The sequence below is a fragment of the Pristiophorus japonicus genome, chromosome 2 (genome assembly GCF_044704955.1).
Source record: "Pristiophorus japonicus isolate sPriJap1 chromosome 2, sPriJap1.hap1, whole genome shotgun sequence".
Classification (NCBI taxonomy): domain Eukaryota; kingdom Metazoa; phylum Chordata; class Chondrichthyes; family Pristiophoridae; genus Pristiophorus; species Pristiophorus japonicus.
Genome location: NC_091978.1, coordinates 11,189,865 through 11,208,407, shown reverse-complemented (window position 1 = coordinate 11,208,407; position 18,543 = coordinate 11,189,865). Strand labels below are relative to the sequence as shown.

At 47.2% G+C, this 18,543-nt stretch overlaps 2 protein-coding genes across 3 annotated transcripts in view; one reads left to right on the top strand and one right to left on the bottom strand.

The window, feature by feature from the left end:
• LOC139228420 (protein O-GlcNAcase) overlaps nucleotides 1-9,942 on the bottom strand; it is a 104,862-nt gene extending 94,920 nt beyond the window's left edge. The window contains exons 1-2 of the mRNA XM_070859522.1: nucleotides 9,721-9,942; nucleotides 8,447-8,592 (exon numbers count right to left, since the gene is read on the bottom strand). Of these exons, the coding sequence (XP_070715623.1) occupies nucleotides 8,447-8,592; nucleotides 9,721-9,942 (368 nt within the window). The remainder of the gene's footprint in view (nucleotides 1-8,446; nucleotides 8,593-9,720) is intronic.
• An 8,222-nt stretch (nucleotides 9,943-18,164) lies between these two features.
• The window catches only part of ccdc166 (coiled-coil domain containing 166), a 45,396-nt gene continuing 45,017 nt past the window's right edge, over nucleotides 18,165-18,543 (top strand). The window contains exon 1 of one of the 2 annotated variants that reach the window (XM_070861090.1): nucleotides 18,165-18,287. The gene's annotated coding sequence lies outside the window, so the exon portion shown is untranslated. Of the gene's footprint in view, nucleotides 18,288-18,347; nucleotides 18,402-18,543 lie in introns of those variants that run through there. The other variant, XM_070861089.1, reaches the window with a different exon arrangement.

Here is an 18,543-nt window from a genome sequence, read left to right as displayed (position 1 = left end):
GTTAAGTCCTGACTCTAATGTACTGACTTACACGAGACACATGCTGAAGTCAAGGTCACTCAGGACCTGCACCTTTAATTCCAGCTCTCCAGTGCTGCACTTGCCTGAGACCTTCCTTTATATACCTCAGTGGGACAGGTATGGAGTGTCTCCTGCAAGTGCACCCCTGCTGGTAAGGTATGCTTATTGTTACAGGTCATATCCAGTTACAGTCATGTATAGCATGGTAAGGTACAGTTATATAGAGTAATGTGAGATACATGACATCACCCTCCCCCAAGGTCTTATTGCCTTTATAGATTCAGTCTCTCGGGTGGTCTACGCTCTCGCGTGGAGCATCTTAGTTGTGGTTCAGTTGTTTGCCTTGGTGCCTGTTTTTCGTTCGGTGTGATTGCTGGTATCTCGCCTGGGCTGTCTGTTTCGTTCGATGTGATTGCTGGTATCTCGCCTGGGCTGTCTGTTGAGACTGCCCTTTCCTCAGGTTGTTCCACCTGTCTGTCCACCAGGTGTGGTGTGAGTTCCACATTGTAGTCTGCCTCTGGTTCTTCAGTGTTATCAGTGAATCTACTTTTTACTTGGTCTACATGCCTCCGGCAGGTTTGGCCATTGTCCATTTGTACAACCAGTAGTCTGTTTCCCTCTTTGTCTGTTACTGTCCCTGCAAGCCATTTGGGACCCGAGCCATAGTTTAGCACAAACACTTTGTCCCCTATCTCATTCCACCTCCCCCTCGAATTTCGGTCATGGTACTCAGTTAGCTTTTGACGCTGAGCCTCAACAATTTCATGCATGTCTGGGAAGATTAACGAGAGCCTGGTCTTTAAGGTTCGTTTCATCAATAGTTGCATGGGGGGGGAACCCCAATCAACGAATGCGGACGAGATCTGTATGCCAACAGCAGTCGCGACAGGCGGCTCTGCAGCATGGGACCTTGGATTCTGAGCATGCCTTGTTTAATGATCTGCACTGCTCGCTCCGCCTGGCCATTGGAGGCCAGCTTGAAAGGTGCCGTCTTAACGTGATTTATACCGTGGTTATCGGTGAACAGCAGTTTGGTCTAATCCAAATACTTTCTGCACATTTGTCCAGTACATAGTTTGATAATAAAGACTCTATCCCCTCCTTCGCCAAGGCAGTGCCAGCGACCCATTTGGGATCATGACCTTAATTAAGGACAAACACAGGGTCGTTTACATCAATGTCACGTGATACAGCCGCGCGATCGTGGTACATGTTTTGCCGGTGACGCCGGGTTTCTACATGATCATTAAGATCCGGGTGGACTAAGGAGAGCTTGGTTTTGAATGCTCTCTTCGTTAACAATTCTGCAGGGGGAACCCCGGTAAGCGAGTGGGATCGCGTCCAGTAGCTGAGCAGAACCCGAGATAAACTGCAGGGATCCGTCCATCACACGTTTCAAGCTGTGCTTGATAGTTTGGACTGCCCATTCCACTTGACCGTTGGATGTGGGCTTAAACGGGGCAGACCTGACATGCTTGATGCCATTGCGGGTCATAAACTCGTTGAATTCCGAGCTGGTGAAACATGGTCCATTGTCACTGACAAGGAAATCGGGCAAACCGTGGGTGGCAAACATGGCCCGGAGGCTTTCAATGGTGGCTGTAGGATGACATGATTTCACATTCAATCCATTTAGAGTAAGCATCCACTACTAAGAATGTCTCTCCTAGAAAGGGGCCAGCGAAATCTACGTGGACGCTGGACCACGGTTTGGAGGGCCATGACCACAGACTCAGTGGGGCCTCCCTTGGTGCATTGCTCAACTGTGAGCAAGTGCTACATTGGTGTACACATGACTCCAAATCCGAGTCAATGCCAGGCCACCAAACGTGTGACCTGGCGATAGCCTTCATCATGACAATACCTGGGTGGGTACTGTGTAAGTCACATATAAACGTTTCCCTGCCTTTTTTTGGCAAAACCACGTGATTAACCTATAAGAGACAATCCGACTGGATGGACATTTCATCTTTGCGTCGGTGAAACGGCTTAATTTCATCTTGCATTTCCCCGGGAATGGCCGACCAGCTCCCATTGGGGATGCAATGTTTTACTAGTGATAGCACAGGATCCGGGCTGGTCCAGGTCCTGGTCTGGCGAGCAGTGACAGGTGACCCCTCGCTCTCAAAAACATCCACGACCAGAAGCAAGTCTACGGGTTGTGCCATTTCCACCCCGGTGGTGGGCAATGGTAGCCGACTGAGAACATCAGCACAGTTCTCCGTGCCTGGTCCGTGGTGGATAACATAGAAATAAGCGTACAATGTTAGTGCCCATCTTTGGATGCGGGACGAAGCATTGGTGTTTATACCTTTGCTTTCTGAAAACAGCGAAATGAGCGTTTTGTGGTCGGTTTCAAGCTCAAACCGGAGTCCAAATAGGTATTGGTGCATTTTCTTAACCCCATATACACATGCTAACGCCTCTTTCTCGACCATACTGTAGGCTCTTTCAGCCTTAGACAGACTTCTAGACGTGTATGTAACCGGTTGAAGTTTGCCCGATATGTTGGTTTGCTGTAACACACAGCCGACCCCGTATGAAGATGCATCACAAGCTACACGGGTCATACAGAACAAGTAACTTGTTAGAACAAAGTATGTTTCTGGCCTTCTCAAAGACTGTCTCTTGACATTTACCCCAAACCCAGTCGTCACCCTTACGTAACAACATGTGCAATGGTTCCAGCTTAACCCGGGTAGAAAGTTACCAAAATAATTGAGGAATCCCAGGAACGAACGCAGCTCCGTCACACTCTGTGGTCTGGGTGCCTCCGTCTTTGAGTCCGTGGGTCTGATGCCATCTGCCGCAATCCTTCTCCCCAAAAATTCGACCTCTGGTGCCAGGAAAACACACTTGGAGCATTTCAGCCTGAGTCCCACACTGTCTAGTCGACTTAGAACCTATTCCAAGTTTTGCAGGTGTTTGATGTTGTCACGACCGATGATCAGGATGTTCCTCTGGAAAGTGGCAGCAGCCGAGCGAATCCCAAAAGGGCAACTGATATATAAACAGTCCTTTGTGCATGTTGATGTATTTCAATCTTTTCGAAGATTCAGCCAGCTCCTGTGTCATGTAAGCGGAGGTTAGATCCAATTTATTGAACAACATCCCCCCTGCTAATGTTGCGAACAGGTCATCCGCCTTGGGTAGTGGATACTGGTCTTGTAACGAGACTCAGTTGATCGTTACCTTGTAGTCTCCGCAGATTCTGACCGTGCCATCGCTTTTCAACACCGGAACAATTGGGCTGGCCCACTCGTTGAACTCGACTGGCGATATGATTTCCTCTCATTGAAGTCTGTCCAGTCGATCTCAACTTTCTCTCGCATCATATATGGAACTGCTCGAGCCTTTTGATGAACAGGCCATGCATCAGGGACTAGATGGATCTGCACCTTGGCGCCTGTGAAGTTGCCGATGCCCGGTTCAAATAACAACGGAAATTTGCTCAGCACTTGAGCGCATGAGGCATCATCCACCGAAGATAATGCTTTGATGTCATCCCAGTTCCATCGAATCTTTCCTAGCCAGCTTCTGCCGAACAGTGTTGAGCCATCGCCTGGTACAATCCACAGTGATAAGTCATACACAGCTCCATCGTACGATACCTTCACTGCCGCACTGTCAATGACTGTATGAGCTCTTTGGTGTAAGTGCATAGCTTTGTATAAATTGGGCTCAGTTTGGGCCTTTGTGCCTTGTTGCCCCACAGTTTCTCAAATGCCTTCTAGCTCATAATTGACTGACTCGCCCCCATGTCCAATTCCATGGAAACTGGAATGCCATTTAATTTGACTTTCAGCATTATAGGAGGGCTCTTGGTGGTGAAGGTGTGTACCCCATACACTTCTTCCTCGGCCTCGGGTTGAGTTGCCTCTCTTACTCGTTCTGCATGATCTGCTTTGGATTGACCATCTTCTGCCGACTCTGCCACGTGGTGAGTCGCAGCAGGTTTGCACATTCACTGGAGGTGCCCCATTGTTTTGCAGCCTTTGCAAACGTAGTGCTTGAATCGACATTGATGGGCTCTATGATTACCTCCGCAACATGGTGTTAATGGATTCGCATTCACGCCCCACGGCGGGCTCTGAGTCATCATAGGTCTTGCAACTGCCATGTACAGTTCTGCCTGCTAATGGCGTTATTTTATGCACAATACTTGCCGGTGAGCTTCGATGCTGAGAAGATATCAGTTTAGTATTATCGTTCGTGGACATGAAAGCCTGGGCTATCGTGGTGGCCTTGTTCAGGTCTGGGGATTCGGCAGACAGCAGCTTGCGAAGAATGACCTCGTGGCCAACGCCAAGCACAAAAAAGTCCCGCAGCATTTCCCCCCAAAATCCAGCAAAATCGCAAGGTCCCGCAAGACGTTTTAGGTCGGCGACATAATTCACCACGTCCTGGCCCTCGGAATGATGGTGCATATAGAAGCGATACCTGGCCATTAAGATGCTCCCCTTCGGCTTGAGGTGTTCCCGACGTGCACAACTCTGCATATGTCTTTTCCGTTGGTTTCGTCGGTGCTAGCAGATGCTTGATGAAGCCGTATGTTGTAGACCTACAAACAGTGAGGAGAATCGTCCAGCTCGTTGGCCACGAAGTACTGGTCGAGATGTTCAATGAAGGCGTCCCAATCATCACACTCTACAAATCGCTCAAGAATACCAACGGCAGCCATAACTGTGTGAAATTTTGTGATCTGTTACTCGTCGCAAATTGTTATGTTTAGAATAACTCCACAAGACTGAGTACTGTAAGCTTAAACTGATGTGACCTTAGTCTCTTTAATAAAACTCCAGAGTGCCAAAGCAGCGTGGTAGGCAACCGTTTATACTCGCTTTCATGAGGTGTGCAGGTGACCCTTGGATCTCCAATAGCTGCGCCCTCTGGTGGCAAGTCTTACACAGTTATAATGTTTACATACATAACATCGGGGAGGGGGAAAAGAAGGATGAGAGGAGGAAGAGAGGGAGAGGAGGGGAAGAGAGGGAGAGGAGGGGAGGAAGGAAGGAACGAAGGAAGGAGGGAGAGAAGAAGAAGAGAGAGGTGGAGGGAAGGGAAGGGGAGGAGAGAGGAGGGTGGAATGAAGTAGGGAAGGAGGAAGAGAGGGAAGGAAGGGAGAGAAGGAAGAAAGGAAGGGTGGGAGCGAGGGAGGGAAGGAGGAAGAGAGAGAGAGACAGAAGGAGGAGAGGGAGGAGGGATGGAGAAAGGTTGTTGACACCTTTTTCTGTCCAGGATCCATTTCATGCACGTACAGTAAAGCTGGGTTAACACAGGGCAGGACCCACTCGCGTTCTCTCTCTCTCACACTCTCTCACACACTCTCTCTCTCCCACACTCTCTCTCTCACACACACACACACATTATCTCTCTCTCGCTCTCTCTCTCCCACACACACACTCTCTCTCACACACACTCTCTTTTTCTCTCTCACACACACTCTCCCACACACACACACTCTCTCTCTCTGACACTCTCTCGCCCTCTCTCTCTCCCACACTCTCTCTCACACACACACTCTCTCTCACACACATCTCTCTCTCTCTCCCACACTCTCTCTCTCTCTCCCACACATTCTCTCTCTCTCTCTCTCACACTCTCTCTCTCTCTCTCACACTCTCTCTCTCCCACAAACTCTCTCTCTCACACACTCTCTCTCTCCCACACACACACTCTCTCTCTCTCTCTCTCACACACTCTGTCTCTCTCCCACACATTCTCTCTCTCTCTCCCACACACTCTCTCTCCCACACACTCTCTCTCTCACACACTCTCTCTCTCCCACACACACACTCTCTCTCTCTCACACTGCAATGAATGTAATGACTCAAAAGACTTGTTACTGTAAACTGCGTCAGGTGCAAACCTGATCCAACTTTATTCGCGCCCAAAGTAACCCGCGTGACATGGTACCCGTGCTTATATACCAGTGACCAGTGTCTGGTGACTGCAAGCATAAATACATAACAATAACCCCTTTCAAGATCTTAATATCAGTCTAGTTACAAATTAACAGTCCGGGACTTTCCGCTCATGAGTTGATCGTCTCAGTTCAACTTCAATTCTAGGCTCAGTCACAACGGAGTCACCTTTTTCTGTCCAGTGTGAGAGAGAGAGAGTGTGTGTGTGGAAGAGAGAGTGTGTGTGGGAGAGAGAGAGTGTGTGAGAGAGAGAGTGTGTGTGGGAGAGAGAGAGTGTGGGAGAGAGAGAGAGAATGTGTGGGAGAGAGACAGAGTGTGTGAGAGAGAGAGAGAGAGAGTGGGAGAGAGAGAGTGTGTGGGAGAGAGAGAGAGATGTGTGTGAGAGAGAGTGTGTGTGTGAGAGAGAGCATCTTCCTCAAGTGGTTCCAGTTCATCCGTGTGCTGCAGTTTTATCTGATCAACATGTTTCCTGCATGTTTGCTCATTTTTGTGCATGACAATAAACACTCTGTTACCCTCCTTGGCTGTAACAGTGCCGGCGATCCACTTTGGACCTTGACCATAGTTCAGTACATAAACTGGATCGTTGACAGAGATGTCACATGACACAGCAGCACGATCATGATACCCTTGCTGACATTGATGTCTGTTTTCAACACGATCATTCAAATCGGGATGAACAAGAGAGAGCTTGGTCTTGAGACTTCTCTTCATCAGTAGTTCAGCAGGAGAGACCCCAGTAAGCGTATGAGGTCTGGTCCTGTAACTGAGCAGTATACAGGACAAACGAGTCTGCAGTGAACCTTGAGTTACACGTTTCATGCTCTGCTTGATGGTTTGGACAGCAGACTCTGCTTGACCATTAGAAGCAGGTTTGAATGGTGCTGACCTCACATGTTTACTACCATTGAGTTTCATGAACTCTTGAAACTCCAGATTTGTGAAGCAAGATCCGTTGTCGCTCACAACAATGTCAGGCAAACCATGAGTAGCAAACATGACACGAAGGCTCTCAATAATAGCTGTAGACGTACTGGATGACATAATAATACACTCGATCCACTTTGAATATGCATCCACCACAACAAAAAACATCTTTTCCATGATAGGGCCCGCAAAATCGATGTGGATCCTCGACCATGGTTTAGATGGCCACGACCAAAGTCTCAGCGGAGATTACGATGGTATTTTACTTAGCTGCATGCAAATATTGCACTGATGTACAAATGATTCCAGATCAGAGTCAACTCCAGGCCATCATACATGAGCCCTAGCAATGGCTTTCATCATGATAATACCAGGATGAGTGCTATGTAGTTCATGTACAAATTTTTCTCTATCTTTCTTAGGCATGATTACACGATTACCCCACAGTAAGCAATCTGAGTGAATGGACAGTTCATCTTTGCGACGGTTATAAGGTTTGGTCTCATCACACATTTTCATAGGTATTGCAGACCAATCACCACTGAGGACACGTTTCACAACCGTTAGAATAGGGTCATGGCTGGTCCAGGTCCTAACTTATTGAGCAGTGACAGGAGTTCCTTCACTCTCAAAAGCATCCATTACTAACAGTAGATCTGCAGGTGTGGGCAACGGCAGACGACTCAGTGCATCAGCACAATTCTCAGTGCCAGGTCTATGACGAATAACATTATCATAGGCAGATAATGTCAACGCCCACCTCTGGATACGGGACGATGCATTGATATTAATACCTTTGTTGGCCGAAAATAATGAAATGAGTGGCTTGTGATCCGTTTCGAGTTCAAAACGAAGACCAAACAGGTACTGATGCATCTTTTTAACCCCATACACACAGGCCAAAGCTTCTTTTTCTACCATGCTGTAAGCTCTTTCCGCCTTTGACAAACTTCTCGAAGCATACGCAACAGGTTGTAGCTTACCCGACTCATTTGCTTCTTGGAGTACACAGCCAACCCCATATGACGAAGCATCACAGACCAATACAAGACGCTTACACGGATCATAAAGAACAAGCAACTTGTTTGAACAGAGCAGATTCTTAGCTTTCTCGAAGGCTCTATCTGAGACACACCCCAGACCCAGTTGTCGCCTTTTCTGAGTAGCATGTGCAGTGGCTCTAACAAAGTGCTCAATCTGGGTAAGAAATTACCAAAGTAGTTGAGTAGCCCAAGGAATGAATGCAGCTCCATCACATTCTGAGGCCTGGGTGCATTTTTGATGGCCTTGGTTTTCGAATCAGTAGGCTTAATGCCATCAGCAGCAATCTTCCTCCCCAGGAATTCAACTTCAAGTGCCATGAAGACACACTTCGAACGTTTCAGCCTGAGTCCCACTTTGTCCAGACAATGTAGGACGTCTTCAAGATTGTTCAGATGTTCAGTAGTGTCGTGACCAGAAAGTCATCTTCAAGCACGACAGTTCTAGGGATGGACTTTAGTAAACTTTCCATATTCCTCTGAAATATGGCTGCAGCCGAACGAATTCCAAAAGGACACCTGTTGTAGACAAACAATCCTTTATGGGTGTTGATGCAGGTGAGTTTCTTCGAAGTGTCGACAAGCTCCTGTGTCATATAGGCCCATGTCAGTTCCAGTTTAGTGAACGACTTTCCACCAGCTAGCATGGCGAACAGGTCATCAGCCTTCGGTAACGGGTACTGATCCGGTTTTGAAAATCGGTTAATCGTAACCTTGTAGTCTCCACAAATCCTGACAGCGCCATCACTCTTCAACACAGGAACAATAGGACTGGCCCACTCGTTAAACTCGACCGGTGATATGACCCCTTCACATTGGAGTCTGTCAGCTCAATTTCAACCTTCTCCCTCATCATGGAGGGAACAGACCGAGCTTTATGATAGACAGGCCTTGCATCAGAGTCCAGGTGAATCTGCACCTTGGCTCCAGTAAAATTACCAATGCCCGGTTCAAACAAAGAAGGAAACTTCTTCAACACTTGAGCACACGAAGTGTCATCCACCGAGGACAACGCTTTGATATCATTCCAATTCCACTTGATTTTCTCGAGCCAATTCCTGCCGAACAGGATTGGACCCTTACCTGGGACGATCCATAATGGTAGATCATGAACCACACCGTCATATGACACCTTGACTACTGCACTGCCAATCACCAGTATAGGTTCCTTAGTATAGGTTCACAACTTGGCATTGACTGGACTCAGCTTAGGCTTCACAGCCTCAGTGTCCCACAGCTTGTCGAATGTCCTTTGGCTCATTATTGACTGACTCGCACCCGTGTCCAGCTCCATTGATACAGGCACGCCATTCAGCTTCACATTAACGATTATCGGCTGGCTCCTTCCCAAGAACGAATACAGACCATACACTTCCTCCTCGGGTTGTGTATCCGGGCCAGCACTGGACTGGTCATCATCAGCAATGTGATGAGCGACAGCACACTTGCTCAGTTGTGGGCACATTCTCTGAAGATGGCCCACTTTCGAACAGCCATTACAGGAGTACTGTTTGAACTGACACTGGTGAGGCCGATGATTCCCCACAACGCCAACAGGGTGAAATCGGATTCATATCAGTTGCCGGACTTTGAGCAGCTACAGGTTTCACATAAGCAGTCGAGTAGGCCCTGCCTTAAGCAGCTCTGCCAGACGATGACACAATCTTGTTTACAGTACTTGACGTGGAGCTCCGACTCTTCGATGATATCTGCCTCAAATTATCATCAGTCGTCATGCATGCCTGGGTAGTCGCGATGGCCTTGCTCAAATCCAGCTTCTCTTTGGCCAATAACTTCCGAAGAATCACATCATGGTTGATGCCTATCACAAAGAAATCTCGCAGCATGTCCTCCAACACGATCCCAAACTTACACGGCTCAGCAAGATGTCGCAGGTCAGCGAATCCTGACACATCCTGGCCCTCAGCATGAACATGCGTGTAGAAGCGATAGCGTGAGATGATGATCCCCTCTTTTGGCTTGAGATGGTCACGTACCAAAGAACACACATCCCCATATTCTTTGTCCATTGGACGTAAAGGCAAGAGAAGATTCTTCATGGGACCATAAATTTTCGGACCACAAACGGTGAGGAAAACCGTCCCGTGTCGAACTGCGTCAGCCTCTCCCTCCATTTTATTGGTCACAAAATATTGATCCAGGTGGTCGATAAAATCTGCCCAATCCTTGCCCTGCACGAATCTCTCCAGAATTCCAATAGTGCCCATTGTACATGCGAAGGTTCTTAAGTTACCTCGTCACCAAATGTAATGAATGTAATGACTCAAAAGACTTGTTACTGTAAACTGCGTCAGGTGTAAACCTGATCCAACTTTATTCGTGCCCAAAGTAACCCACGTGACATGGTACCCACGCTTATATGCCAGTGACCATGCACGCTACGTACAGCCCGATGACCTCCGACAGTGGCGCCCCCAGGTGTCTGGTAACTCACATAACACATACACTCTCTCTCTCTCTCTCTCTCTCTCTCACACACACACTCCCTCTCTCACACACACTCTCTCTCTCCCACACTCTCTCTCTCCCACACTCTCTCTCTTATACTCTCCCTCTCTCACACACTCTCTCTCTCTCTCCCACACTCTCTCACACTCACTCTTCCTCTCTCCCACCCCCTCGCTCTCTCACACACCCTCGCTCCCCGCACAGCGATCGCAGTGGGTGGAGCTGAAGCGAAGCTCTGCTGTCACTCAACACAGCCGGATAACCAGCCCAGTAACTCCTTCTTGTCCAAATCATGTTCCCTGCTCTGCAAACCCTCGTCACTGTCTCTCTGCAACCCTCATTTTAAAGTCCTTATTTTTGCATCTCACGTTATAAATTTTCCACGGAGCGCAAGAAAACAAACTCTGAATCATCGATAATATAAACTTGCATTTTCCTCTATTTAGTCCCAGAAGTCTGTCTGTAAAACTTATGGATTTCCCCTGGCATTGCACCTGGGGGGTGGATGAAAAGTAAGATCAGTGAGTAATCCTGCCGTGGCTCAGTGGGTACCAAGCACCTTCTCTCACCACATGGCTCAGGTCTCATGCCAGAGACTTACTGCAGGCTGGCACTCCAGCTGTTGGATGAGACGTTAAACCGAGGCCCCGTCTGCTCTCTCAGGAGGATGTAAAATATCCATGGCACCATTGCGAAGAAGAGCAGGGGAGTTCTCCCCGGTGTCCTGGGGCCAATATTTATCACTCAATCAACATCACTAAAACAGATTATCTGGTCATTATCACATTGCTGTTTGTGGGAGCTTGCTGTGCGCAATTGGCTGCTGCGTTTCCCACATTACAACAGTGACTGCACTTCAAAATAAACTTTGTGAAAGGTGCTATATAAAACAGTGGTTTGACTTTAACTGGAGTGTTGTGTCCAATTCTGTGCACCGCACTTTAGGAAGGATGAGAAGGCCTTAAAAGGGGTTGTAGAAAGGGTTTACGAGAATGGTACCACCACCATCAACAACTTGTATTTATATAGCGCCTATAACGTAGTGAATCATCCCAAGGCGCTTCACAGGAGTGTTATGAGATAAAAAAATTAACATCGAGCCACATAAAGAGAAATTAGGGCAAGTGACCAAAACCTCGGTCAAAGAGGTAGGTTTTAAGGATTGTTTTGAAAAGGAAAGAGAGGTAGAGAGACGGAGAGGTTTAGGCAGGGAGTTCCAGAGATTGGCGCCTAGGCAACAGAAGGCACATCCACCGATGGTTGAGCGGTTATAATCAGGGATGTTCAAGAGGGCAGAATTAGAGGAGCGCAGACATCTCGGGGGGGTGTTGCTGGAGGAGATTCTTTTCTTAGGCAGTTCCCTCGGAGTCGAGGATGCCTTGCTTCCACACTAAAATCAGTTCTATGGTGACTGATGAGACCAATGCGGGATCTACAGTCTCTGCCACAGGTGGGGCAGATGGTGGTTGGAGGTGTTGTGTATCTGTAAAGTATGCACTCCCATCTTCCGCCACCAGGGAGCGCATCCCCTGAAGTCCCAAGGGATCCCAGCATCCTTTGGGAGCACTGTATATAAGCCGGCCCCTAAGGCCAGTTCCTCACTCTGGAGTGTCTTAATAAAGACTGAGGTCACTGTTACTCTAACCTCCCTGTGTGCAGTCTCATCTGTGTTAGGAACACAATAGGAGGGATGGGTGGGTGGGGTACTTGATTTGTCGTGCGCTCCTTCCGCAGTTTGCGTTTGGCTTCTGCGCACTCCCGGCGAAGAGACTCAAAGTGTTCGGCGCTTTATCAGATGCTCCTCCTCCACTTTGAGCGGTCTTGGGGCAGGGATCCCTAAGAGTCGGTGGGGAAGTTATATTTTTTCAAGGAGGCTTTGAAGGTGTCCTGGGGCTCGCCTGCCGTGATGTAGCTCGGACTAGAGCGCTTGTTTCGGGAGTTCAGTATCGGGAATGCGGATAATGTGGCCCGTCAATGCCTCGATGCTGGAGATGTTGGCCTGAGAGAGAACGCTGATATTGGTACGCCTATTCCTGCCAATGAATTTGCAGGATTTTGGGGAAGCAGCATTGGTGGTACTTCTCCAGTGCTACAGAGATAGGGAGGGGCGAGGTCATGGAGGGATTTGAAAATTTTGAAATCGAGGCGTTGCTTAGCCGGGAGCCAATGTAGGTCAGCGAGCACAGGGGTGATGGGTGAGCAGGACTTGGTGCGAGTTGGGACATGGGCAGGCAGAGCTTTGGATCACCTCTAGTTTACATAAGGTAGAATGTGGGAGGCCAGCCTGAAGTGTGTTGGCATAGTCAAGTCTAACATAGAAACATAGAAACATAGAAAATAGGTGCAGGAGTAGGCCATTCGGCCCTTCGAGCCTGCACCACCATTCAATATGATCATGGCTGATCATACAACTTCAGTACCCCATTCCTGCTTTCTCTCCATACCACTTGATCCCTTTAGCCGTAAGGGCCACATCTAACTCCCTTTTGAATATATCTAACGAACTGACCTCAACAACTTTCTGCAGTAGAGAATTCCACAGGTTCACAATTCTCTAAGTGAAGAAGTTTCTCCTCATCTCGGTCCTAAATGGCTTACCCCTTATCCTTAGACTGTGACCCCTGGTTCTGGACTTCCCCAACATCGGGAACATTCTTCCTGCATCTAACCTGTCCAATCCCGTCAGAATTTTATATGTTTCTATGAGATCCCCTCTCATTCTTTTAAATTCCAGTGAATATAAGCCTAGTCGATCCAGTCTTTCTTCATATGTCAGTCCTGCCATCCCGGGAATTAGTCTGGTGAACTTTCGCTGCACTCCCTCAATAGCAAGAATGTCCTTCCTCAGATTAGGAGACCAAAATTGTACACAATACTCAAGGTATGGTCTCACCAAGGCCCTGTACAACTGGAGTAAGACCTCCCTGCTCCTATACTCAAATCCCCTCACTATGAAGGCCAGCATGCCATTTACTTTCTTAACTGCCTGCTGTACCTGCATGCCTACCTTCAATGACTGATGTACCATGACACCCAGGTCTCGTTGCACCTCCCCTTTTACTAATCTGTCACCATTCAGATAATAATCTGCCTTCCTGTTTTTGCCACCAAAGTGGATAATGTGGATAAATGTGAGGTTATCCACTTTGGTGGTAAAAACAGAGAGACAGACTATTATCTGAATGGTGGCAGCAGGCGGTTAAGAAAGCAAATGGCATGCTGGCCTTCATAGCGAGGGGATTTGAGTACAGGGGCAGTGAGGTGTTGCTACAGTTGTATAGGGCCTTGGTGAGGCCACACCTGGAGTATTGTGTACAGTTTTGGTCTCCTGACTTGAGGTTGGACATTTTTGCTTTTGAGGGAGTGCAGCGAAGGTTCACCAGACTGATTCCCGGGATGGCGGGACTGACATATCAAGAAAGACTGGATCAACTGGGCATGTATTCATTGGAGTTCAGAAGAATGAGAGGGGATCTCATAGAAACATTTAAAATTCTGATGGGTTTAGACAGGTTAGATGCAGGAAGAATGTTCCCAACGTTGGGGAAGTCCAGAACCAGGGGTCACAGTCTAAGGATAAGGGGTAAGCCATTTAGGACCGGGATGAGGAGAAATTTCTTCACCCAGAGAGTAGTGAACCTGTGGAATTCTCTACCACAGAAAGTTGTTGAGGCCAATTCACTAAATATATTCAAAAAGGAGTTAGATGTAATCCTTACTACTCGGGGGATCAAGGAGTATGGCGAGAAAGCAGGAATGGGGTACTGAAGTTGCATGTTCAGCCATGAATTCATTGAATGGCAGTGCAGGCTCGAAGGGCCGAATGGCCTACTGCTGCACCTATTTTCTATGTTTCTATGTTTCTATAACTTCACACTTATCCACATTATACTGCATCTGCCATGCATTTGCCCATTCACCTAACCTGTCCAATTTCCCCTAGCGTCCCCCTCACAGCTTAGTGTCATCGGCAAACTTGGAGATATTACACTCAATTCCTTCATCCAAATCATTAATGTATATTGTAAATAGCTGGGGTCCCAGCACTGAACCTTGCGGTACTCCACTAGTCACTGCCTGCCATTCTGAAAAGGACCCGTTTATCCCGACTCTCTGCTTCCTGTCTGCCAACCAGTTCTCTATCACGTCAGTACATTACCCCCAATGCCATGTAATTTAATTTTGCACACCAATCTCTTGTGTGGAACCTTGTCAAAAGCCTTTTGAAAGTCCAATATACCACATCCACTGGTTCTCCCTTGTCTACTCTACCAGTTGCATCCTCAAAAAATTCCAGAAGATTTGTCAAGCATGATTTCCCTTTCATAAATCCATGCTGATTTGGCCCGATCCTGTCCACTGCTTTCCAAATGCGCTGTTATTTCATCTTTAATAATTGATTCCAACATTTTCCCCACTACTGATGTCAGGCTAACCGGTCTATAATTACCTGTTTTCTCTCTCCCTCCTTTTTTTAAAAAGTGGTGTTACATTAGCTACCCTCCAGTCCATAGGGACTGATCCAGTGTCGATAAGACTGTTGTAAAATGATCACCAATGCATTCACTATTTCTCGGGCCACTTCCTTAAGTACTCTGGGATGCAGACTATCAGGACCCGGGGATTTATCGGCCTTCAATCCCATCAATTTCCCTAACACAATTTCCCGCCTAATACGGATTTCCTTCAGTTCCTCCTTCTCACTAGACCCTCGGTCCCCTCGTATTTACGGAAGCCTATTTGTGTCTTCCTTCGTGAAGGTAGAACCAAAGTATCTGTTCAACTGGTCTGCCATTTCTTTGTTTCCCATTATAAATTCACCTGAATCTGACTGCAAGGGGCCTTCACTAATCTTTTTCTCTTCACATATCTATAGAAGCTTTTACAGTCAGTTTTTATGTTCCCGGCAAGCTTTCTCTCATACTCTTTTTCCCCTCTCTTAATTAAACCCTTTGTCCTCCTCTGCTGAATTCTAAATTTTTCCCAGTCCTCAGGTTTGCTGCTTTTTCTGGCCAATTTATATGCCTCTTCCTTGGATTTAACTCCCTTGTTAGCCACAGTTGAGGCACCTTCCCCGTTTTATTTTTACTCCAGACAGGGATGTACAATTGTTGGAGCTCATCCATGTAATCTTTAAATGTTTGCCATTGCCTATCCACTGTCAACCCTTTAAGTATCATTTGCCAGTCTATTCTAGCAGAGAAGAGCGAGAGGAGATTTGATGGAGGGGTCACGAGGAATTACGAGGTGTCTGGACAGAGTGTTTAGAGAGAAACTGTTCCCATTGACGGAAGAGTCCAAACCACAGGACACAGATTTAAGGGGATTGGCAAGAGAACCAAAGGCGACACGAGGAAACACTCTTTTACGTAGCGAGTGGTTAGGATCTGGAATGCACTGCCTGAAAGTGTGGTGGAACATAAGAACATAAGAAATAGGAGCAGGAGTAGACCATACGGCCCCTCGAGCCTGCTCCGCCATTTAATACGATCATGGCTGATCCGATCATGGACTCAGCTCCACTTCCCTGCCCGCTCCCCATAACCCCTTATTCCGTTATCGGTTAAGAAACTGTTTATCTCTGTCTTAAATTTATTTAATGTCCCAGCTTCCACAGCTCTCTGAGGCAGCGAATTCCACAGATTTACAATCCTCTGAGAGAAGAAATTCCTCCTCATCTCAGCTTTAAATGGGCGGCCCCTTATTCTAAGATCATGCCCTCTAGTTCTAGTCTCCCCCATCAGTGGAAACATCCTCTCTGCATCCACTTTGTCAAGCCCCCTCATAATCTTATACGTTTCGATAAGATCACCTCTCATTCTTCTAAATTCCAATAAGTAGAGGCTCAACCTACTCAACCTTTCCTCATAAGTCAACCCCCTCATCTCTGGAGTCAACCTAGTGAACCTTCTCTGAACTGCCTCCAAAGTATATCATTTCGTAAATATGGAAACCAAAACTGCACGCAGTATTCCAGGTGTGGCCTCACCAATACCCTGAATAGCTGTAGCAAGACTTCCCTGCTTTTATACTCCATCCCCTTTGCAATAAAGGCCAAGATTCCATTGGCCTTCCTGATCACTTGCTGTACCTGCATACTAACTTTTTGTGTTTCATGCACAAGTACCTCCAGGTCCCGCTGTACTGCAGCACTTTGCAATCTTTCTCCATTTAAATAATAACTTGCTCTTTGATTTTTTTCTTCCAAGGTGCACTTTCCAACATTATACTCCATCTGCCAAATTTATGCCACTCAATTAGCCTGTCTATGTCCTTTTGCAGATGTTTTGTGTCCTCACACATTTCTTTTCCTCCCTTCTTTGTATCGTCAGCAAACTTGGCTACGTTACACTCGGTCCCTTCTTCCAAGTTGTTAATATAGATTGTAAATAGCTGGGGTCCTAGCACTGATCCCTGCGGCACTCCACTAGTTACTGGTTGCCAAGTAGAGAATGAACCATTTATCCCAACTCTCTGTTTTCTGTTAGTTAGCCAATCCTCTATCCATGCTAATATATTACCCCCAACCCCGTGAACTTTTATCTTGATCAGTAACCTTTTATGTGGCACCTTGTCAAATGCCTTCTGGAAATCCAAATACACCACATCCACTGGTTCCCCTTTATCCACCCTGTTCGTTACATCCTCAAAGAATTCCAGCAAATTTGTCAAACATGACTTCCCTTCATAAATCCATGCTGACTCTGCCTGACCGAATTTTGCTTTTCCAAATGTCCTGCTACTGCTTCTTTAATAATGGACTCCAACATTTTCCCAACCACAGATGTTAGGCTAACTGGTCTATAGTTTCCTGCTTTTTGTCTGCCTTCTTTTTTAAATAGGGGCAGTTTTGCAGTTTTCCAATCTGCTGGGACCTCCCCAGAATCCAAGGAATTTTGCTAAGTTACAACCAATGCATCCACAATCCCTGCCACTACTTCTCTTAAGATCCTAGGATGCAAGCCATCAGGTCCAGGGGATTTATCTGCCTTTAGTCCCATTATCTTACTGAGTACCACCTCCTTAGTGATTGTGATTGTGTTAACTTCCTCCCCCCCCCCCCCCCCATAGCCCATTTGCCAAATTTGTGCCCACTCACTTAGCCTGTCTATGTCCTTTTGCAGGTTTTTTGTGTCCTCCTTACACATTGCTTTTCTCCCATCTTTGTATCGTCAGCAAACTTGGCTACATTACACTCAGTCCCTGCTTCCAAGTCGTTAATATATGGAGGCAGATTTAATCGTGGCTTTCAAAAGGGAATTGGAGACGTACCTAAAGGAGAAATAAATTGCAGAGCTACTGGGAAAGGGCGGGGGAGTGGGACTGGCTGAAGTGCTCTTGCAGAGAGCCGGCACGGGCTTGAAGGGCCGAATGGCCTCCTTCTGTGCTGTAGCCATTCTATGATTCCAAGTCTTTCTTTTCCTTTTGTAAACCATGAAAGGAGGGATATTGTTTGAAATAGTGGAAGTAATTCTATTTATTTCGTTCACATTTGGCTGCTGGAGGGAGGTTTAATGTCTGAACTTACTCGGTATTTTGCTCAGTTTGCAAAAATGATTCCCAAATCAGGGAGCTGATTGTCGATGGCGGCTCCGCCTGTCGTCAGCGGTGAGGCGCTGCAGCGGGGGCGGAAGGTGGCCTCGGGCGCTTGCGGCGGACGCTGAGCGCCCAGGCGCTTGCGTCATCCGGCTATTGCTACGCCTGCGCAGAAGGGATCGGGGCGATTCCCCCCCCCGGCGCCGGCGCCGGCTCCGGCTCCGTTCGCATGACGTCATCCCAGGATGCAAAGGGCGCCGGTGGCGTTGCCGTGGCGACCGAAGTATTCTTTATTAAAAAAAAATGGAAAATCTTGTTTGAAAAGGAAAAATTATTTATTTTGTTGAATTGGATTTAAAAGCACTATATTGTAAGTATGCAGTGGATTTAATAAATAATCGATATATTTAAAACTGACTGTTGGCGAGGCTGCTGGGGCTGTTGCCATGGTGACGGTGGTTTGGCAGCCTGAGGCCTGCAGCAGGTACAGCTCTGACTCTGACTCACTGTAAAACATTGACAGTGATGCTGATCACAGTGTCCTCTTATTGATCAGGGTCAACACGGATTTATGGAAGGGAAGTCGGGTTTGACCAATCTGTTTTTTGAGGTTGTAACTGGTACAG